At 42.0% G+C, this 18,293-nt stretch overlaps 1 protein-coding gene across 11 annotated transcripts in view; it reads right to left on the reverse strand.

The window, feature by feature from the left end:
• Positions 1 to 18,087, reverse strand: part of fat1a (FAT atypical cadherin 1a) — a 74,933-nt gene extending 56,846 nt beyond the window's left edge. For 10 of the 11 annotated variants that reach the window (XR_004658837.1, XR_004658838.1, XM_034888358.1 and 7 more), the window contains exons 1-3: positions 16,112 to 16,355; positions 11,278 to 14,567; positions 3,943 to 4,257 (exon numbers count right to left, since the gene is read on the reverse strand). Coding sequence is in view for 9 of the 11 variants with exons in the window: in XM_034888358.1 (XP_034744249.1) it covers positions 3,943 to 4,257; positions 11,278 to 14,539 (3,577 nt within the window). In the remaining 2 variants the exon portion in view is untranslated. Of the gene's footprint in view, positions 1 to 3,942; positions 4,258 to 11,277; positions 14,568 to 16,111; positions 16,356 to 17,806 lie in introns of those variants that run through there. The other variant, XM_034888336.1, reaches the window with a different exon arrangement.
• Between the last annotated feature and the right edge of the window lie 206 nt (positions 18,088 to 18,293).

The raw sequence follows: 18,293 nt of genomic DNA on the forward strand, positions 1-18,293 counted from the left end.
GAGAGAGAGAGAGAGAGAGAGAGAGAGAGAGAGAGAGAGAGAAAGTGATTCACCAGGTAATAAACACTGCTCACTCTCCCACAGAAAAGGTGGGCAACTCATGTCAACCTCAGATGAACTAGCTCAGAGCTCTAATAAACTCCTCTATGTAGGAAAGAAAACTAGACTACTAGTGGACTGACTGTCTAAAGCACTGTGTGTGTGTGTGTATGTGTGTGTGGCCGAACCATCCTCATTCTAATTTGTACCCAAGTAATAAACAGAATTTAATTAAATTTACACATTTTACACACGATTGTCTGTCTGTCTGTCTCAGCCATATCCTGTTGAGTCTTTTATGCAGGGAATACAATTCTTCTCAGCCACCAAATCAAGGCTTAGGAGCCTAAAACCGCCGTTGTCATGTCCGTGGGTGGGATGAGATCTGTGCCATCACACAACTGAGCACTGGTTCATCTTTGAAGATGTCAGACCCAAACAGCATTATTCAAATTCACTGATGTCATACTGCCTTAGAAAACTTAATTCATATCCAGCTGACTGGCACAATTTTCACCCCATATGGCTCTGCCTCGTTTTCTCTCTACTTGTTCCAATCCCCGTGAAAGCAAAGCTATATCAAACCGTCAAGTTCTAAGCTCTCTGACGTTGGGACTGCAGTATTGTCTGCTATAGGGAAGAGCTAGCCTTGCACTTTAATGACAAAACTAAAGTCACAGAACAGCCAAAATATCAAGGACTTGTTTACTTGGCAGAAATAAGGTGGGCCTAAGCCTTTCATCCTGGGCTTTATGGAGTCAATGTGGGTCTGTGCTGAAAAAGGGCCTCCAACCCCACCCAAGGCGTCAAGCAAAGTTGTCATATGTGTTTGAAGCTTGAGTGTATGCACAAGGCTGTAGTCCATGATAGAAGGCTAACTAGTTAACTTGGAACACATGCACGTTCCAAAACCCACACACAAAACATAGGCCTTAACGTCTTTTCCTTTTTCCCACCCCTTGGTAGCGCTTTGTAGATATGCCAAGGGCCTATGCTTCCAATGCAATTTTAGAACATGTAATTACAGAGACTTACATGTAAATTTAAACATTTTCAAAAACCTGTAATATGCGGTGGGAATGCCATATTGAGTTGATAATGTAGATAGATATCAGGCCTATTTTCATCTTGTTTATTACCTCAGATATAGAAAATAAAATATAACTTGTAATTGTTCCTCAAGGCATTCAATTCAACTAATAACATTGGCTAGTAAACATGTTACTGTCATTTTAACTGGCACTCTGCATACATCACTGTCTTCTCTAGTAAGCAGCTACACTTGGCTCCCTGTTCTCTCTCCCCACCCACCTCTCTACCTCCACTCTCTGCTGCAATCGTCACAAACAATGGACAAAGAAAATCAAAGCAACAAAGCAGGGATTTAATGAAGTTGTCTTTGTCCAAACCACTCTTTGTTTAACTTGAATGAAGGAGCTCTGGTGTCCCACTGTTAAAAGTTTTAACATGCTTTGATATGCGTGAACGGCTCTAATGTTTTTATGCTTCAGTATCCTTTGGTTCCTTCAGTTTTTTTGAGAGATCTCTTCTGACACGTATTTTAAAAAAGAGAACCATGCAAAGATACACCCAATTCTAGATATGTGAGCCAGGAAGACTTTCAACTGCTGAATAAGTGATAATTCACCGTAGGCCTGGAGAAAGAAAACTATGTTTGCAATAGAATCAAATAAGCCAGTCAATTTGAGATCAGCTGCTTTATTGTAGGGATGTAACGATTAACCGCGGTAGAAATATTGACGGTAACAATTACTGTTTTCATTTAAATATCCTTATTATCGCGTTGGAAAACCACGGTGTGGAAACCCTGTGTTTAATCCTTCCCAGTTCATCCGGAGCTCCGGGAGTTGCCGTGCAGGTGCACCGTCCTCAGACAGGAGAAGGAGACAGAATGTAGCAGCGAAGGTAGCAGACACTCTTCTTTATATTTTTTCTTTTCTTTCCTGTTTTCAGATTTGTTGAATAGCTGATAGCTTATTATTACACAGCAGATTGTTTAATATTACTTGTGCAGCCACATGTTGATATTCAGGTTGTGTATGGGTAAATTGCTAGCAACATAAATCTTCCTGGATCTCAAAGTCAGACATATCTGGTTCTAGTTCTTACCGGAACCCCTACAGCGGGCCAGTGGTTCAGTAGCAAGTTTTCAATTTTCGGTTTTACAAGCCTATTGCCTATATTTTTGTAATAAAACAAACACGGTTAAGCTTTTTGGAACTCTTTCAGCTTGTTTAGGCTTATCAGTGCTTTCTGAACACATTGAACACACTTTTAAAACTTCCGTGATAATATTGAGATCCGTGGTAATTTCGGTCACTATAGCCATGAGGTTACATTTTCATGTCGTTACATCCCTACTTCAGCGTGAACATTCCTTTCCAGTTGTGGTCCTATATTGTCACAGGGTCATCATCCACAGAACGGCAAAAAGACACATACACACAAAAAGAATATATCTGAAGGACTCATGCTTGTAAAGATATTTTCATCACAGCTCGAGGTCTGCCTGCGTTTTGTATGACTGCTTTGTCAAAAGATAAATATTCAATTTCCCAGCGCTTTGCGTTTTCAGCCCCCCAAAGTTCTTATCAGCATAACGTAAACTGATCTTATCAGGCATGCAGATGAAACACCAACCTTATGTGTCTGCATACCTAAGGTTTCCCCTTTACTTTATCATTTATTTTTTCTTTCTTTTCCTGTCCATTGGGGAGTGCCCAGCATTACAGTGAGGCTTACTTGGGAGGCATGCAACATGATAAATCCTTATTTGGTCAGAAAAATTCACATTGCCACTTCCAACAAAAATAACTCTTGCGTTTGTTGATGTGACAACCTTGGGAAACAGGACCACACACACGTCAGTGAGGACAAACTGGAGCAACTGCTTCACTGCCCATTCCTCATTTCAGTTTAATGCTTTCAAAGCTGTTTGTAACCTAGGTAAGAAAGAATAACTAATTAGGTAAATGGCACTTTCAGAGACATACATAGTTTAGCCATCTCATGTTGCTACTTTGATCTATGTTAGTCAAAATGGAAGTCAATAAGTCACACTAACTGATTGTTGGTCTTGATTTATTTATATGCTTATATTGACAATGCTAATGGCTCTGAGTGGGTCTCTGCACGCGTGTAGAACACATTCTTCAATGGGATCACACTCCAGTCCAGCATTGCAGAAATAAATCTCAAAACATTTACAGAGAGGCTCAGAATGTACATGTAGTATTTTCCCTGCTATTCAACTAAACATAGCCGGCTCCTGCAACTTTAAAAGAATCCAATGAAATATTAATCATCACACCATTTGCAGAGTACCATATGAGAATACACTTTAGAGTGTTAGAGTGGAAGAAACCCCTTTAGGCTCAACCCACTCCTGTCCTGGGCTAAAATATGGTGTTCACACTGCTCTTCCCTTTTCCCAAGAAAGGAAACAGGAACCTCACAGCAGCTCAGTAGCCTGTCCGCCATGCACTACACTACACCTCAAAACCCTCGACCCAAGTCATTTAATATGTAGCATAATTCCTTATATATGTTTCCCGTATTTGTGATGATTAAAGTAGTTGCTGGCTTTAGATGAACCAGTCAGTATATTCCAATTAACCCCTGCTTTCATGAAAAGAATAGGTTGTGACCTGTGATCGTACACACGCTGTTCATTTTAATATGTAGACTGTGCATTGGAAGTAGGGCTAGCCTTCAAAGTTTGAGTCTGAGCTGATTTCTTTACAGTTGTTAAAGGTAGGCAGCCATGTTCAAGGTTACCATTTTTCTTGGAATACAATATAACCTCATGAGTCAGAGCAGGGACTTCCTGTTCTGAGGAAGCAATTTATAGTGACATAACAGACACAGTATCAGTAATCTTACCTGTCTTGGCGTTAACGGCAAAAAAACCCTGGGGATTGCCGCTGGTGATCCTGTAGGTGAGTTTATCACTGGCCTTGGCGTCTGGATCAACTGCATTTATCTGGATGATCGACACATCTTTAGGGGAGTTCTCCATGACGGAGGGGTAGTAAACAGGTTCTGAGGTTTGCGGTGCATTGTCGTTGACGTCCTGCACTTCGATGTAGACCTCGACAAAGGCAGAGAGCGGCACCACGCCGCGATCCATCGCGTAGACTGTGAGCCAGTAGTGAGGTGTTGTCTCATGATCCAGGAGTTCTTGTGTTCGGATAACACCTGAGAGATAGGAAAGACGTAAGCATACTCTTTAGCGTGCGGTCTGTCAGGGAACATATTTATGTGCAACACATGCCATGAGTTTTACATCACTGCCTGCACTATCTGTGACCTCTGAGATCGAATTGTAGCCATGAAGAGAACAGAAGCTTGAACATTAGTTGCCGCTGAGCAAGCGGATATAGGAGGCTGGTTCGAGGCACTTAGACTGAAACATGTTATGGTGGTACATTAACAACAACCAGTCAGTGTACTCCTGTTTACATTCACTGGCAGGGAAGTTTTTTTTACTGCCATGTGGGGCTGTAGCCTTCAGCTGCGCAAACAAAAGAGCTTTCAGAGACCTGTGAGTTGTATAAGTTGACAATGGTTAAATGGAAAAGTGGAGGATGGGTCAGTTTGGCAAACTGAAAAAGAACTAAGGGGGCTATGTGAAATTATGGGACTGACTGAGAATATAGGAAAGTCTGAATGCAGTTAAAGCTACACTTTGTAACCTGTACCCCTACAGGTTGTCTCATCTCAATGATACAGTCTCATTGGAACAACAGCTTATGCGACCTGACTCAAGTTGTAGTTCCAATAAGACAACCTGTATGAGGACTGAAGTGGGAAAAGTTTCATAGTGTTGCTTTAAAGTTAAATAGCACAAAGGTCTTTTGAGTAATTATGACCCAATGCACTATGGCAAAAGGCCAGAGGCGTAACAGTCCTATCAACAAGGTACGTTTTAATGCCATAAAAAATGCTATGTAATTGGTTAACTGTTAAAACTGTGTTCTGTTGGATGCAGACATACATGCTTGACCTCTCAACACTTTGAACACTTGTTAAAATGTTTGAATAGCAGAAACTGGCAAGCCGTGTGAATGTTCTTTCTGAGGAAAAGCTAAGAGCAAAGTTCACAGAAGTGAATTTGCTTTAGTGCTTTTCATTCCCACCCGAGCCCACTTACAAGCCCACACTTTTTCAATGTGTGTGTTTAAATGGGTGTAGGGGTGTTAAAGTTTGAAGCCTAGGCTATGTGTTAGTTTGCTTGTGAAAAGTTATAGGCTTCCTAATATGTTTCCATGACCACTAATAATTCAATTGTAATGTAAAATATATGCAAGCAGGAAAAATGTCACAATGTGAACCTTATGCAAAGCAATAAGCAATAATCTAACTATAACAAAAAGTGGTTACCCTGATTAGCTATTTGATGCAATCAATGTAATGAATGTAATGTAATGTAATGAATTTCAATAACAGGATAAGAGCATGTCGGTATTGCTTATATCTCTGCCATGATTTAGATAGAGAGCCCCTGGTGAAGATGCTGAAAATGTGTCTGTATGGAAGATGCTAATGTTTTCAAAAAAATATAATTTCTGTTTGTACTCCGTAATGCTATACAATGCTGTTAATGTCAGGGGTTTAGCAACAGTGGCTTGAAGTATTAAATAACAACAAACTTAAACTGTTTAATAAAACCGGGCTTTGAGCATTGTATTTTACTAAATACAATAAGAAAATGTACGTAACATCATTTGGGACTTCTGATGTTCCATGGGGGCCACTGGAAAAAAAAACACTGCTTTAAAAGTGAAAACTCTGCAGTACTATCCACAGTATATCAACAGGAATAGAGAGTATTGCTCTACTTCATGATAGTGTTAGCATGAGAATAATTAACACATAATGAAGCACATCCTCTGCACAAGGCAGCCTTACGTTTCTTTAAAAAGATTTAATCGACTGAGAGAACAACATACTTTTAACTAGGGAAAGTGTGTTTTCCATTTAGCAAGCCCACAATCAACTTTGTCCCGCTGCACATTCCTGGTCCTGTCTCCACAGTAACAGCACTCAAGCAAAGACTACTTGGAATCATGTGCCACTTTGCTGTCCCCACTTTTATCATTAACATATAGGCACTGGATGGAACATTAGGGACAGTGGGCAACAGCCTGACTAACCATAAACAAATACACGCATACATCTTGTCCTTAATGTCAAAAATCTGTTTACCTTTAATGGAGGACAATGGGGAAAGAAATGAAGGACTGGAAAACACACTAACGGGACTTTGTTAGTATGCATCCAACTGTCTGTCAAACAGAGAACACATTTACAGCACAGGCTGCAAACAGATTCAACTGAAAGGGCAATGCATATATTATCCAACAAGAAAGGGCAATGCATATATTATACAACCAGCATCTGTGTCTAATCTAGACATTCTTTGCTCTGGTTACCATGTATACTGGATAATTTCACTTCAAGCGGAGACACAACTTGCTTTTGAGCACATGTTCAAAGTAAGTTGTGTGTTGTAGCTCCATACCATCACCTCCACAGCAATATAGCCTTGAATTACTCTTTACTTTCAAGTGGAGACGTTTAAATTGATTGTCCTGTGGCCTACTTTGGTTATTATATCTACATATGTAGTATAGTATACAGTAGTATAGTATAGTATAGTATAGGATATTATAGCCACACTTATATAGCTAAAGTAATCTAAAGCCCTATTGGCAAAGGATCTCGGGACCTTGTGTGATTTTGAAATTACCCCCCCGTCTCCCCACCCAATATCTGAATTTCGTGTGGTGAATTTGCACGGGATAAGCAAAGCCTGCTTTTACCCAGATTTACTGAGTCAGGTAACCGGAGGCACTCGGAAGACGGCCAGGACAAGGTCGCCGCAGCGCACTTGGGTTGGGGTTCTGTATCTTTTTGGTCCAGGCCCGTAGAAGTTACCAGAGGCGCATTTTATTTACGCCACTAGGATACCCACACATCATCAAGGTCAGCCCTCGGACGAAGCCGCAGGGAGCGTGTCAACTCAGGGATGGAGGTCTTTGTTTGGGCAGTGGTCCAAACTTGGTTGGCCATGATGAGGTAACAAAAACCTTGAAAGAATTATATACAAATACGCCAAATCACAGAAATGTCAATTCGCAAGGGACTAATATTATCACAGGACCTCGGATTTCGGTGAAATATACTAGATCATTTGCAGGTGAATGTTTACAAATTATAGACCTGGCCGATTCGCATGGGATTAAGATCATAGACAACCTTCGTAATTATTAAAAATGACTAGAGGTCATGAGGTAATACTATTCCTGTGGCATGGGGCTTAAAACAGATTGATCCATCTAGACCTAATGCTCATGTTAACATTATTCAAAACCTAGGAGAATAGGAGAAAGATAATAAGGTATAATATAGACGTAGGTAATAAATAGAAGAATAAAACTTTGCTTGTCAGCAGTGTACCTTCACACTTCCTTTACTTCCAATCAAGCACAGCCCATTATTCCTCATTGTCTACAGACATTCTTAACTATATATTCTTAAAGGTGTCTGGCTCCCTTGCTCAAAAACAAAGCCAAGCACGTCACTGTCAAACACCCTTTAATTCAGGACATTTTATACCTTAGAATACTCCATCCTGCCGCCGAGATGAAGTTGTGCAATAGTTGATCTAAATGCGCTGAAAAATGCCTTTTGTGAAGTTGGCTCTTTCCCTTTGACTTTCCCATTATTCTGCATTTGTCTAGTCTGAGATTTTGATAAATTAGGGCTCAGTGTCTTGATTTCTGCCTTAGTCATCCCAGCATAAGGAAATGAAACGACAGTTACTCATTGGCAATACATTTTAAAAAAATACACCTCGCCCTTTTGGTTGATGTCGGAAGGTGTGTCAGGGGGGATGTGAGTCAGGTGTGTACTTGGAGGAGTGGAGACTTGATTAGGCTCATAATGATAAGAATGCTTTCAATGATTATCATTATACTACTGCATCTTTTGGAAGTGTTTGTGCACGCTATCCTTTGACATTTTTACCACTGATTTTAGCTATGTGCAAGACTGACATTATAGTTGGGCCCTGCACAAGGAGTTACAATCCTTACAACTGTTTTCACTACAGACCCACATACAGTATGCAGTGCTCTTTTGGAATACTCTGCAGCCATACTGTCAGCTAAGGGTGTGTCTAGCCTAAAAGAGCTATCTTTAAAAATAGTTTTCTGTGGTTTTATAGCTTTTCTGAAAAGGACAATACATTGTCCATTTGCCACACTTGCCTCTTCAAAATTGGCATGAGCCCTTGAAAATCCATATCGGTTGACCTCAAGGGCCCATGTAAACGGTTTACATGTAAACATGTAAACCGTAGCCAGCCACTTGGCATACAATCCCTCATCACGAGTAAAGTGAATGCTTCCTCCCCAGCATAAAATGGTGGAGAAACAAAGTGCACTGGTGGGTGGCAAAAGAACTCAAACGTCTTGCAAACTATGAGATGCAGATTTATTTCTCAAGATTGGTTGAGTAAACCAGGGTTAAAAGCTAATGCTAGACTCATATTCAACAGAAATGTCCATCTTTTATTTCTGCTGAATCTCCAAGTTGGTTAATATGTTAAACATGAGCAGTTGCCTTCAGTAGGTTAAAGTTCCAGGTTGTTGCTCCGAGTCTTTAGGTCCCGGTCAGTCAAAATTAGCTTTGACTATTAGCAAGTTTTCCAATTAAAGCAAGGAATGGTAAATTTGGTCTACAGCAGCATGGGAAGGGGTCCAGAAAACAGTCTTGATAAGAGTAAGTTTAAATTAAGATGGCACTGAGCCAGTGACCACAGAGCTTTTAATAACACAGAGAATGTCCGGGCAAACAGTTGCCATGGACTCCCTGAGCAGTCTGACAGAATAGAAACCATATCTGGTAAAGACGTGTGCATAAAAGGGTTTCTTTTACTTGGCATTGATGTAAATGAGAACATGATGGCATTCAATAAACACCAATCACCCCTTTTAAATTTAATCGCAATGTCTCACAAACAAATAACAATGTTTGTTTCATGTGTGGTTTGGGAACGTCAGTCAAGTGGGTAGCAAGCCTGTTCTAAAATACAACCCATGTTCAGATTGGTAAGATACGCCTACTCTAGGAGACTCACTCACTAGGCCTACTTCTAGCATCAAACACCACAGAGTGCAATGTTTTGTTTTTTTCAAAGCAACACTTTGTTACCCACAAACTAGTATAGTTACTGTGTTATTTTGGATGCCACAGTAAGAGGAATAGCTAAAACTAAGAATGGTGATTTATACTCTGGTAATAGAACAAACACAAGAAAACAACATCAGGCAACAAACGGATTTAACTGATCTTGACAAACAAAACTGCATGGGTTAAGAAATCCAAGTGTTAAGTAGAAAAGATAAATACTTGGAACAGTCTTCCCTCACTCCCTCCAAGCCCAAAAAAAGATTCCATGACTGAAGGTGTGTGGCTCCTGGCTTTTTTCCTTTCACCGCTTTTTCATTTGTTTTACAATTTTTTAACTATTTTAGAACATTCTGGTTTAGATTCACAACATGCAGCTGCAGAACTGAATATAAAGCGGTGAGTCCACCCCCGCTTATATTTTCCTTTTTAGAAGAAAATATATTAAATGTATACGGGAGTCTTACAAACCACACCCGTCATCTAGTGAAATCATAGGAGGGGCATTACCACCTTGGCTGTATTTAGTTGTCTACTGACCTCAGATGTAATCCATAATAACAGGACCCAACCCAGGACAATCCTATCATTGCACCTCCTGATAATCACTTAATATAGGCCTCTGGGATTAAGTAGAAGATCAGACCAGGCTCCCTGTCTCTGTAACCCTACACAGGATTTGAAGTTAGACATGGACTACCACTGGCCTGCATGTGGCACTATCAAGGCTAATACTCTACCACTGCAGTCCATCTTGAATCTATACTCTTCTTGCAAAATTCAACTTCCATTGCAGTCCACTTAGTACATAAATATGAAGAAACTGGACTAAAACGTCATGAAGCAGCACTTTGCAATTCTTGCAAGAAGGCAAATGCAGTCACTAGATCGCAGCATGTCTGTTTATAAAACCAAATCTCATTACAAATCAGAATCCAACCACTACCACAGAAACAATCACAGACACACCACAGCTGACACACAGCCCTGTAGGACTGATTCTTCATAAAGGCTTGTCTCCTCATACTAAATGTACCAGACAGAAGCAATTATTTCCCAATAGGTTCACCAAGGAGACTTCCTGTCAACTTATTGAATAATTCACATACTGTATCGGATTCTTAATAAACTAAAAATATGAAACACTTTTAGAACAGTACCGGTCAGCGGTACAGTAGAAAAATGCATTTCCAGCTTTCTAATGTAGATATGAACCTTTGAGGTTGCATGTGCCAAGAAAAATCTATGTATTATGCATTAAGATTCACTGCCTCATTTAGATATTAAATATGTATAATGCAGAGAAAAAAATGTAATTTCAAATAGGGGGTGCTGCTCGAGAATGTGGTTACTAAGTTTTAAAAGGAGGGCAGCAAGCCAAGTCCAAAACTTCCATGTGAGGTGATTGCCAGGTTTTGGGTAGGAACTCCTGGAATTCCAGACTGCTTATTTTGAGCTAATTTGAGTCAGCTGCTAAAATCATTCTGGGCATCTGAGCAAGTATTAACATATTTACAGCAGCATAAGAAGAAACCTGCAAGAAAATTCTGTCTTTATATGCTGTTATAGAAAACTTTACGTTTGCTATTAGAATGTTTGAATCTTAGCTCCAACAAACCATGAGCATTTTCTAAATTGGTAGTATTTAAAACAAGAAAAAAAAAAAAAAAGTATGAATTAATACAGTGAGAGCACGGCTGCAAAATGAGGAGGTGAAACCACTTAGAAACTTCTTAAACCCCCAACTACTACTCAAGAATGTCCACACCGGTCTGAGAGACAGCCGGTCCATCTGCTAATGCCGTCAATTCTCCCAAAGAGAAAAAATGACTGGAATCAGGACCCTTACCCGTCTCCTTGAAGACTCCCTTACCTCATTGTTCCACACAAGAAATAAACTGAATAAACTCTAACTGCATGAAACTTTCCTTATACAAATTATTTCAAGCTCATGCATCCATATTTCAAAGGCAAACACAAGCATCACACAGCTGTTTAGTAACACAGAAAAAAGAGACTTACCAGTTTCCTCATCTATGGTAAATATCCCCAGGCCAGATCCAGCTCGTATGGAGTATCGAATCTGTCCGTCTTGGCCTTTGTCTTCATCTTCAGCTGATACAGTCATCACCAAAGTCCCGACAGCTGCATCCTCTTTTATAAATCCCTTTTCCACAAATGATCGGAACAAAGGCCTGTAGAGATTCTCGTTCACATCCACTATGTCCACCTCAATGAAGCAGGTGGACGACAAGGACATGGGCTTCCCTTTGTCTTTAGCTTTTGCCGTCAGGTTGTACACCTGTTTGGTCTCGTAGTCTAGATTTTGCACGATCCGCACAGCACCGCTTAGTTTGTCAACTTCAAAATTTCCGTCTCCGTTATCAATAAGGCTGTATCGTACCTGACTGGAAGGTCCCATATCGGGATCGTGAGCCTCCAGCCACATAATTACAGTACCGATAGGAAGGTCTTCTCTTATCTTCACGCGATAGTTAGGGGGGACAAATCTTGGTGGATTATCATTCACATCTTCCAAGGTAATTTTAAGAGGCACCGTGGACACCAACTGTGGCTCGGTCACTGCCTGGTCGTGTGCCGCAATTTTCAAGACATAAACTGGATGGAGCTCGCGATCCAACGGCTTTGTCACAGTCACGACACCGGTCTCCTCATGGATCGCGAAGTGATCTGTGCCTCCCAAAATTGAATACTTCAGGACTCCATTATCTCCTTGATCCTTGTCTGTTGAATCCACTTGGATGATTTCTGTCCCGACAGGTGTGCTCTCACTTATTTCAACTGAATACGAATCTTGCAAAAATTGAGGGCTGTTATCATTCGCATCCAGGATCTTAACGCCCAAAAGACGTGATGAGGATTTCTGTGGTAAGCCGAGATCGTAAACTGTAATGTTGAGAGTGTACTGGTCTGTTGTTTCCCTGTCAAGAGGAGAAAAAACCAAAAGCCAGCCGGTTTCCATATCTACTTTGAAGCAGCTTTCTGTGTCCCCTCCTGAAATAACGTAGACTAGTTTCCCATTGAAGCCGCTGTCTGAGTCCGTGGCACTTAAATGGACAATCCGCCCCCCAACAGGCAGGTCCTCTTTAACTTCAATAACACTGGGGAAAGACTCTGCAAACTGAGGAGCGTACCGGTTGACTGAGTGAAAGTCCAAAAAGTTGTCATCCGGCTCAGTTTGTGTGTGGATTTTGCTGCCCTGAAGTAGCTTTTCAGCCAACATGGTAGCGATACCAGTTTCGACACATTTTAACTGGACGGGCTTGCGTGCCGTGATGACAGTTATGTTCATGACCATTGGCTGAGTTTCACGTTCGCCGTCCGTCGCAATGACTTGTAAACTATGAAACGAAACTTTAGCTGCCTCTCCCTCGCTCAGCGTGTGCTTCAGGGAGAGCACGCCAGAGTTTGGGTTCAATTCGAACAGATCCAGATCATTCCCAGCTTTAATATGGTACCGCACTAGCTGCAGCTCATCAGCATCTATGGCAGACACAGTTGTTATCTGCTCTCCCTCGCCGTGATCTCTTGGAACAGTCACTTCACAGTCTACATTTTCAAACAAGGGCTTATTGTCATTCAGATTATTTAATGTTATGGTGACTGACACCTCCACCTCTCTCCGGTAAGGGGATCCCCAATCTGATGCCCTGACTTTGAGATTATAAATCCTCGGCATGAGCTCATAATCTAGGACCTCTGAGGTACTGATGACACCAGAGAAATAGTCAACGACAAATGGTTGAGGGCTCATATTGGTAATGCTGTAGGTCACATAGCCATTATCGCCTGTGTCCAAATCAATGGCTTTAACTGTTACCACACTGGTCCCTATAGGTGCATTCTCATCGACACTGGCCTTGTAAGATGTCTGCTGGAACTCAGGTGCATTGTTATTCACATCAATCACATCAACGATTACTTTAGTTGCCGCGTTTTTGTCACTGGTGATTACGTCTAGCTCAAACCGGGGGGCAAAATCAGCATTTATTGGTCCTGAAGTGCTGATCAAGCCAGTATCGGGATTGATAGTAAATCTGTTCCTGTCAGATTTGTGTTTAAAGGCATACTTTAGCTGTGGATACTTTGGCACGGCTGTAACCATAGTGACAGGTGTGAGAAGAGGGGCAAATTCACTAAGATTGACTCTGTAAACGGCCTTTTCAAATATAGGAGGGCCCACTTTGAAATGTGCAGAAGTGACATGTACCAATTTAGCAGATGAAAATTGAGGTGGGCTGCCTTTGTCCTTCGCCTGTAAAGTCAGGTTGTATCCAAAAGGCTGGCTGTCCCAGTCTACATCCTTGACAGCTTTTATTTTATACTCCTTGCTCCCAGGGCTGCTTCTCACAGCCTTGAACTGCTGAAGAGGGTCACCAGCCACAATACTCAATGAGGCTATCTCTCCATTTGGTCCCTGGTCACCGTCCTCCACTGTCACAATAGCATAGGTGGGGTCATGGTCTGCATCTGAGGGGGCCAAGGTTACGGCAGTGATTACAGGTGCATGCTCATTGGCCTGCTCCACCCTCACTGTGAGTTTGGCCATGCTGCTGAAGCCACTGCTGCCATACAGCTTCATTCCTCTGTCCACTGCAAGGATCTCCAACTCGTACAGCTTTGTCTCAGTGAAGTCGAGTTTGCCCGTCAGCGTCACTACACCGCTTGTTGGATGAACGGCAAACATGTCCGTCCACTCCCTAAAGCTATAGTAGTATTCTCCATTGGTACCGATATCTGCATCCGTTGCCGTGACTTTGGCCACGCTTGTGCGTATGGCCGTATTCTCTGGCAGCGAGATGCTATACGATGTTGGGGAGAAGAGAGGCCTCAGATCATTGGTGTCCTGTACCTGCACCTTAACTCTAGTGCGACACTCAAAACTAGTGCTCCTCTCTGAAGCTTTAACAATCAGCATGTAGTGGTCTTTAACCTCCCGGTTCAGAATGGCAGTGCTGCCTCCTTTGGTCCTTATTCGCAAAAAACTGAAATCTCCCAGCAGGTAGTCCTCTGCTTTGAATAAGTTCTCATTGTCTCCAGAGACGATTTTGTACCGTATCTCCCAGGCTGGATTTGTGATATAGATCCCCATCTTGGTGTGACTCTCCAAGTACGTCTTAGCAGCAGAGTTCTCATAGATGGTGGCATTGTAAACATAGTGGGTGAATTGCATGGAGGGGGCCCTCGCCATCCTTGGGTTCCCTGCGCAGCCACAGAGGAGCTGCAGGAGCAGCACAAGCAGCGAAACCAAGTGCTTACCCATTATCGTACCGTGATCTTCACAGAATCACCTGGAAACAAACAAAATAGAACTGTTAGTATTATAACACGGTACCGTGCAAGTGCTTTAAGTACATCAAATTAACTGTAATTACAATTAAGAAAATAAAAAATTGCAAACAACCACATGAAATCAGCATTTTCTACAATCATCACTCGTGAAAAGATGTACGGTAAATGCTGAAAACGGCCTTCCTTTCATCACTTTGAACCTTCCCAGACTCCTTCAAATGTCATGACAAGTGACGGCTGGACTGATAAACAGCCAAATAGGTTTCATGTGGTAATAAGATAAAGCAGAGCGGTCAGTCAGGTGACAAGATGTCTGCACTGTGCAAAATGCCATTTGTGCACTTCATAACAGAGGAACACCATTTTTCCAAACATCTGCTTAATGAGCTCAGAGCAAGAACTGGCAATAAGAACATCTGTAAACCTTTAATTTCCGTTCCGGTACAAAAACGGTTTCAATGTAAGACTTCACATTTAATACTGCGTTGTTTTCCCGTGTATAGAAATGCATTAAAAATTACATTTGTGCTCACCCACTCAGGATATAAAAATAAGTAAATAATTAAAATTAAAATTAAAAAGATTACACAAGCAAAAACAACTATCTTATACAATAAACTGACTATTCTGCCAGTAAGACCAGCAATTAGAACTAAATTAAATACAATGGTGCACTTTTCTATGTTGTCTAGTTATGACTATGGAACTGCTTTAAAATTGGAGATTCATTCGTTTACAGCCGCTAACGACGTCTCGGGCTGCGAGTGAGTCCGTACAAAGACAAATAAAAGCAAGACGTTGCTATGTCTGTGCATAAGTGCTGTTAATAAAACCACCATGCCCTTTTAGCGTGTCAAGATGACACGGGGCTTGGTTATTAGTGCGTTACGTGGGGTTAATAAGTGACAGAGTCTAACTGAAAATACCTTAAATCTGAGACTACGTCGCCTGCAGGTACAAAAGAACCATCTGCTTGTGAGCGACCATTGTAAAAAATTCCAACTGAACTAAAACTTCTACTCTGTTGTTTTTTTATACACGTACAACACAACATGTTTAGGATTTGCTCAATTCTGTTTAGGTCTGCAACCCCTAACCAGTGACCTCTTTCCGTTAAGAAACAAAATACAGTATTTCAAGAAAATAAGTTAGCTAGGTGCCCCCAGACTGTTTAATTTCAAACCCCATCCCCCAACTAAAGCCATTCGCCTCATGAAACGATGGTAGCAGTGCGCTGAGCAGAGATTGGCTTGAAAAAAACACTCCACACTTTTCCAACCATAACGTTAAACTACTGCAAGGGTACAAGACAACATACAAAAACAACCGTACTGTTCAAAACGACACTAAACCCAGTGTTTTGTTGAGGCTAAACTTTCCCTAAAAAGGTAGAGAAAGCAGCGGCGACTGGTTTCTTCCACAGCCCGCAGCTCACAATAGCCGACCTAACCTATCTCAACTTTTTTTTAGACGTTACAGATGCCGAAGCTAAACGCTAAAGGAGCTACGGGACCACCGCGTACAAAAACAATGATTTACGTACCTTTTCTATTATAAATCTCATATATTTGGAGGTTTTGCATGTAGTTTATGATGTAGTCCAAATCTCGGCATGGTAATACGTGGACTTGTCGCCTCTCCGTTACTCCATCTACCACTACCAGGCAGCCGCTGTCTTTTCCCTCACTCCTTCCCTTTCTCTCCCACACTGGAGCTGACTGGTATCTCTCCGCGTTGCGCACGTCCGGATCTACTTACCTGCTGATAGCCGGATAAAACCTTTCCGCTGTGTGAACCCAGGACCAGGGTAGACTATGAACTACTTTGGTTTACTGTGGTTGACAATAAACCATTGTAAAATGATTGAAAAAATAATCTGAAAAAGAACAAAAGGCTGTGCTCAACCAAATCATATTAATCATAATCTCGCTACCAATTAAGACCCCAGTGGCCTATGAGTGTCCTTTTACTGGAAATATAGCTACATCACCAAAACGTGCCTACATCATTTTTTATGGCATGCTGATTATACAAATGAGTAGATGATTTACCTGCCATTATTTTTGTAATGTATTTTCACTTCAAATTGCTCAATTGAGATTTAGAGGTGTTGGGACTTTTTTTCGATGTATTTAGCTTAATCTTTGTTTATCGCTACCATAAATATGTCTTAAATAACCTACACGAAGGTCGTCTTGACGTTAGGCTGCGGCACGTGAGACCTTCCAAAGGGCAAAACCTCGCCCTGCTCATATGGGACTATAGGCCTAACGTGAATCCTATATTCACCTCCTCAGCTGCAGCCCAAACCACTTTGTGGAAAATAAAAAGGTGAATCCAGTATTCTGACCTTAAACTGTTGGCAAGCAACAACAACAAAAAACACTAGCCTACATCTGGTGTCAATTAGACAATGATTTGTTACCCTCTGTGCTAAAAAATGATCCGTGAACTCGCATCATAATGTTGTTGTCAGCAGTAAAAATGTGGATAAAGTCTATTTTGCTAATAAAAGGGCATCCCTCACGATGATGAATATATACATTGGAAATACAAAGTTCCTTGCGCGTGTGGTTTCAATTCGGGTGTTTTAAAAATCAATTCTAAAGATCGTCTTCCTCCCATGTTATCATCTTTTAATAATAGGCTGCAGTCAGGGCTTGGACATGTAGTGTCCAGCGGTGCGCCTCGTGGATCTGCATTTTGGCATGGGAGCACGGTGACTGACTGATGGTGGAAGTAGCCTATACCCTCGCCCCGAAGGCACTGATCCCATTAACCCCTTTCCTCACACACAGCCATCCTGACTCCCAGCTTCTCAGACCAAAAGCTGCACTCCATTCCCTGTACAAGCGCTCAGGAGTGTGGCTGGGATGCGATTGATGGCGCTGTCTCACTGCTCTTGCCCGGACTGCAGTGATCCAGCTGGTGCGCCTGCAGAAAGCCTGTGTGCTCCATGCAGCTTGACAACTTGTCAACTTGTTCTGCTCTTGCGAGCGTGCGTGCGTGCGTGCGTGTGTGTGTGTGTGTGTGTGTGCGCGCGTGCGTGCAAGTGCATTTGAGTGCGCTAAGCGTGCGTATTTGCGCATTTGGTTGTTTGGCACAAGTCGGGCAGAAACACTTACGCCCTTTTAAAATGTGCTCCGAGTTGAGCACAAAGTTTTAAGAGTCATTTAAACCTCATTTAGACATAAAATCACGAGCCCTGTGTGTTCTAAATTTACTCAGAGCTACTCACCAGACCAGCTGGGTGATCGCCCGGCTGCCGCTCCAAACTTCACTTCACATAAATCCTGGCAGTTTTTCGGGAAATGTTCTTTGCAAGCATGTCTCAGGCTTCTGTTTGTGAGAATCACCTTCTTCCTCTTCAGTCCCTCACAGTTGTCAGAGCCTTCTGTTCCGATCCGCTCCGAGGCATCCCACTTGGTGGGTTGATACAGTAGAGAGCTGTGGGCTATGGTTTGCCTCGCGCCTCTCCTCCACAGCGGTTCAGGTGGAGTTGCATGCGGTTGCTGCCTTCAGGTGATATCGGAAAAATCGGAACCCCTATAGGAGCGCGCAAGAAGACAAATAAATTGGCAACGTCGTGGTTCTCTTGCGGTCATCAGCTACCGCTGTTCGGATAAGTGACAGAGCTGCTGAGGGGGCGGAGAGAAAGGAAGTCACAGCAACAACTGATGGAGAAAGTGATGTCTATGATTATTAGCCTTTATGCTCTGGCTTTC

Source organism: Etheostoma cragini, chromosome 2 (genome assembly GCF_013103735.1).
Source record: "Etheostoma cragini isolate CJK2018 chromosome 2, CSU_Ecrag_1.0, whole genome shotgun sequence".
NCBI lineage: Eukaryota > Metazoa > Chordata > Actinopteri > Perciformes > Percidae > Etheostoma > Etheostoma cragini.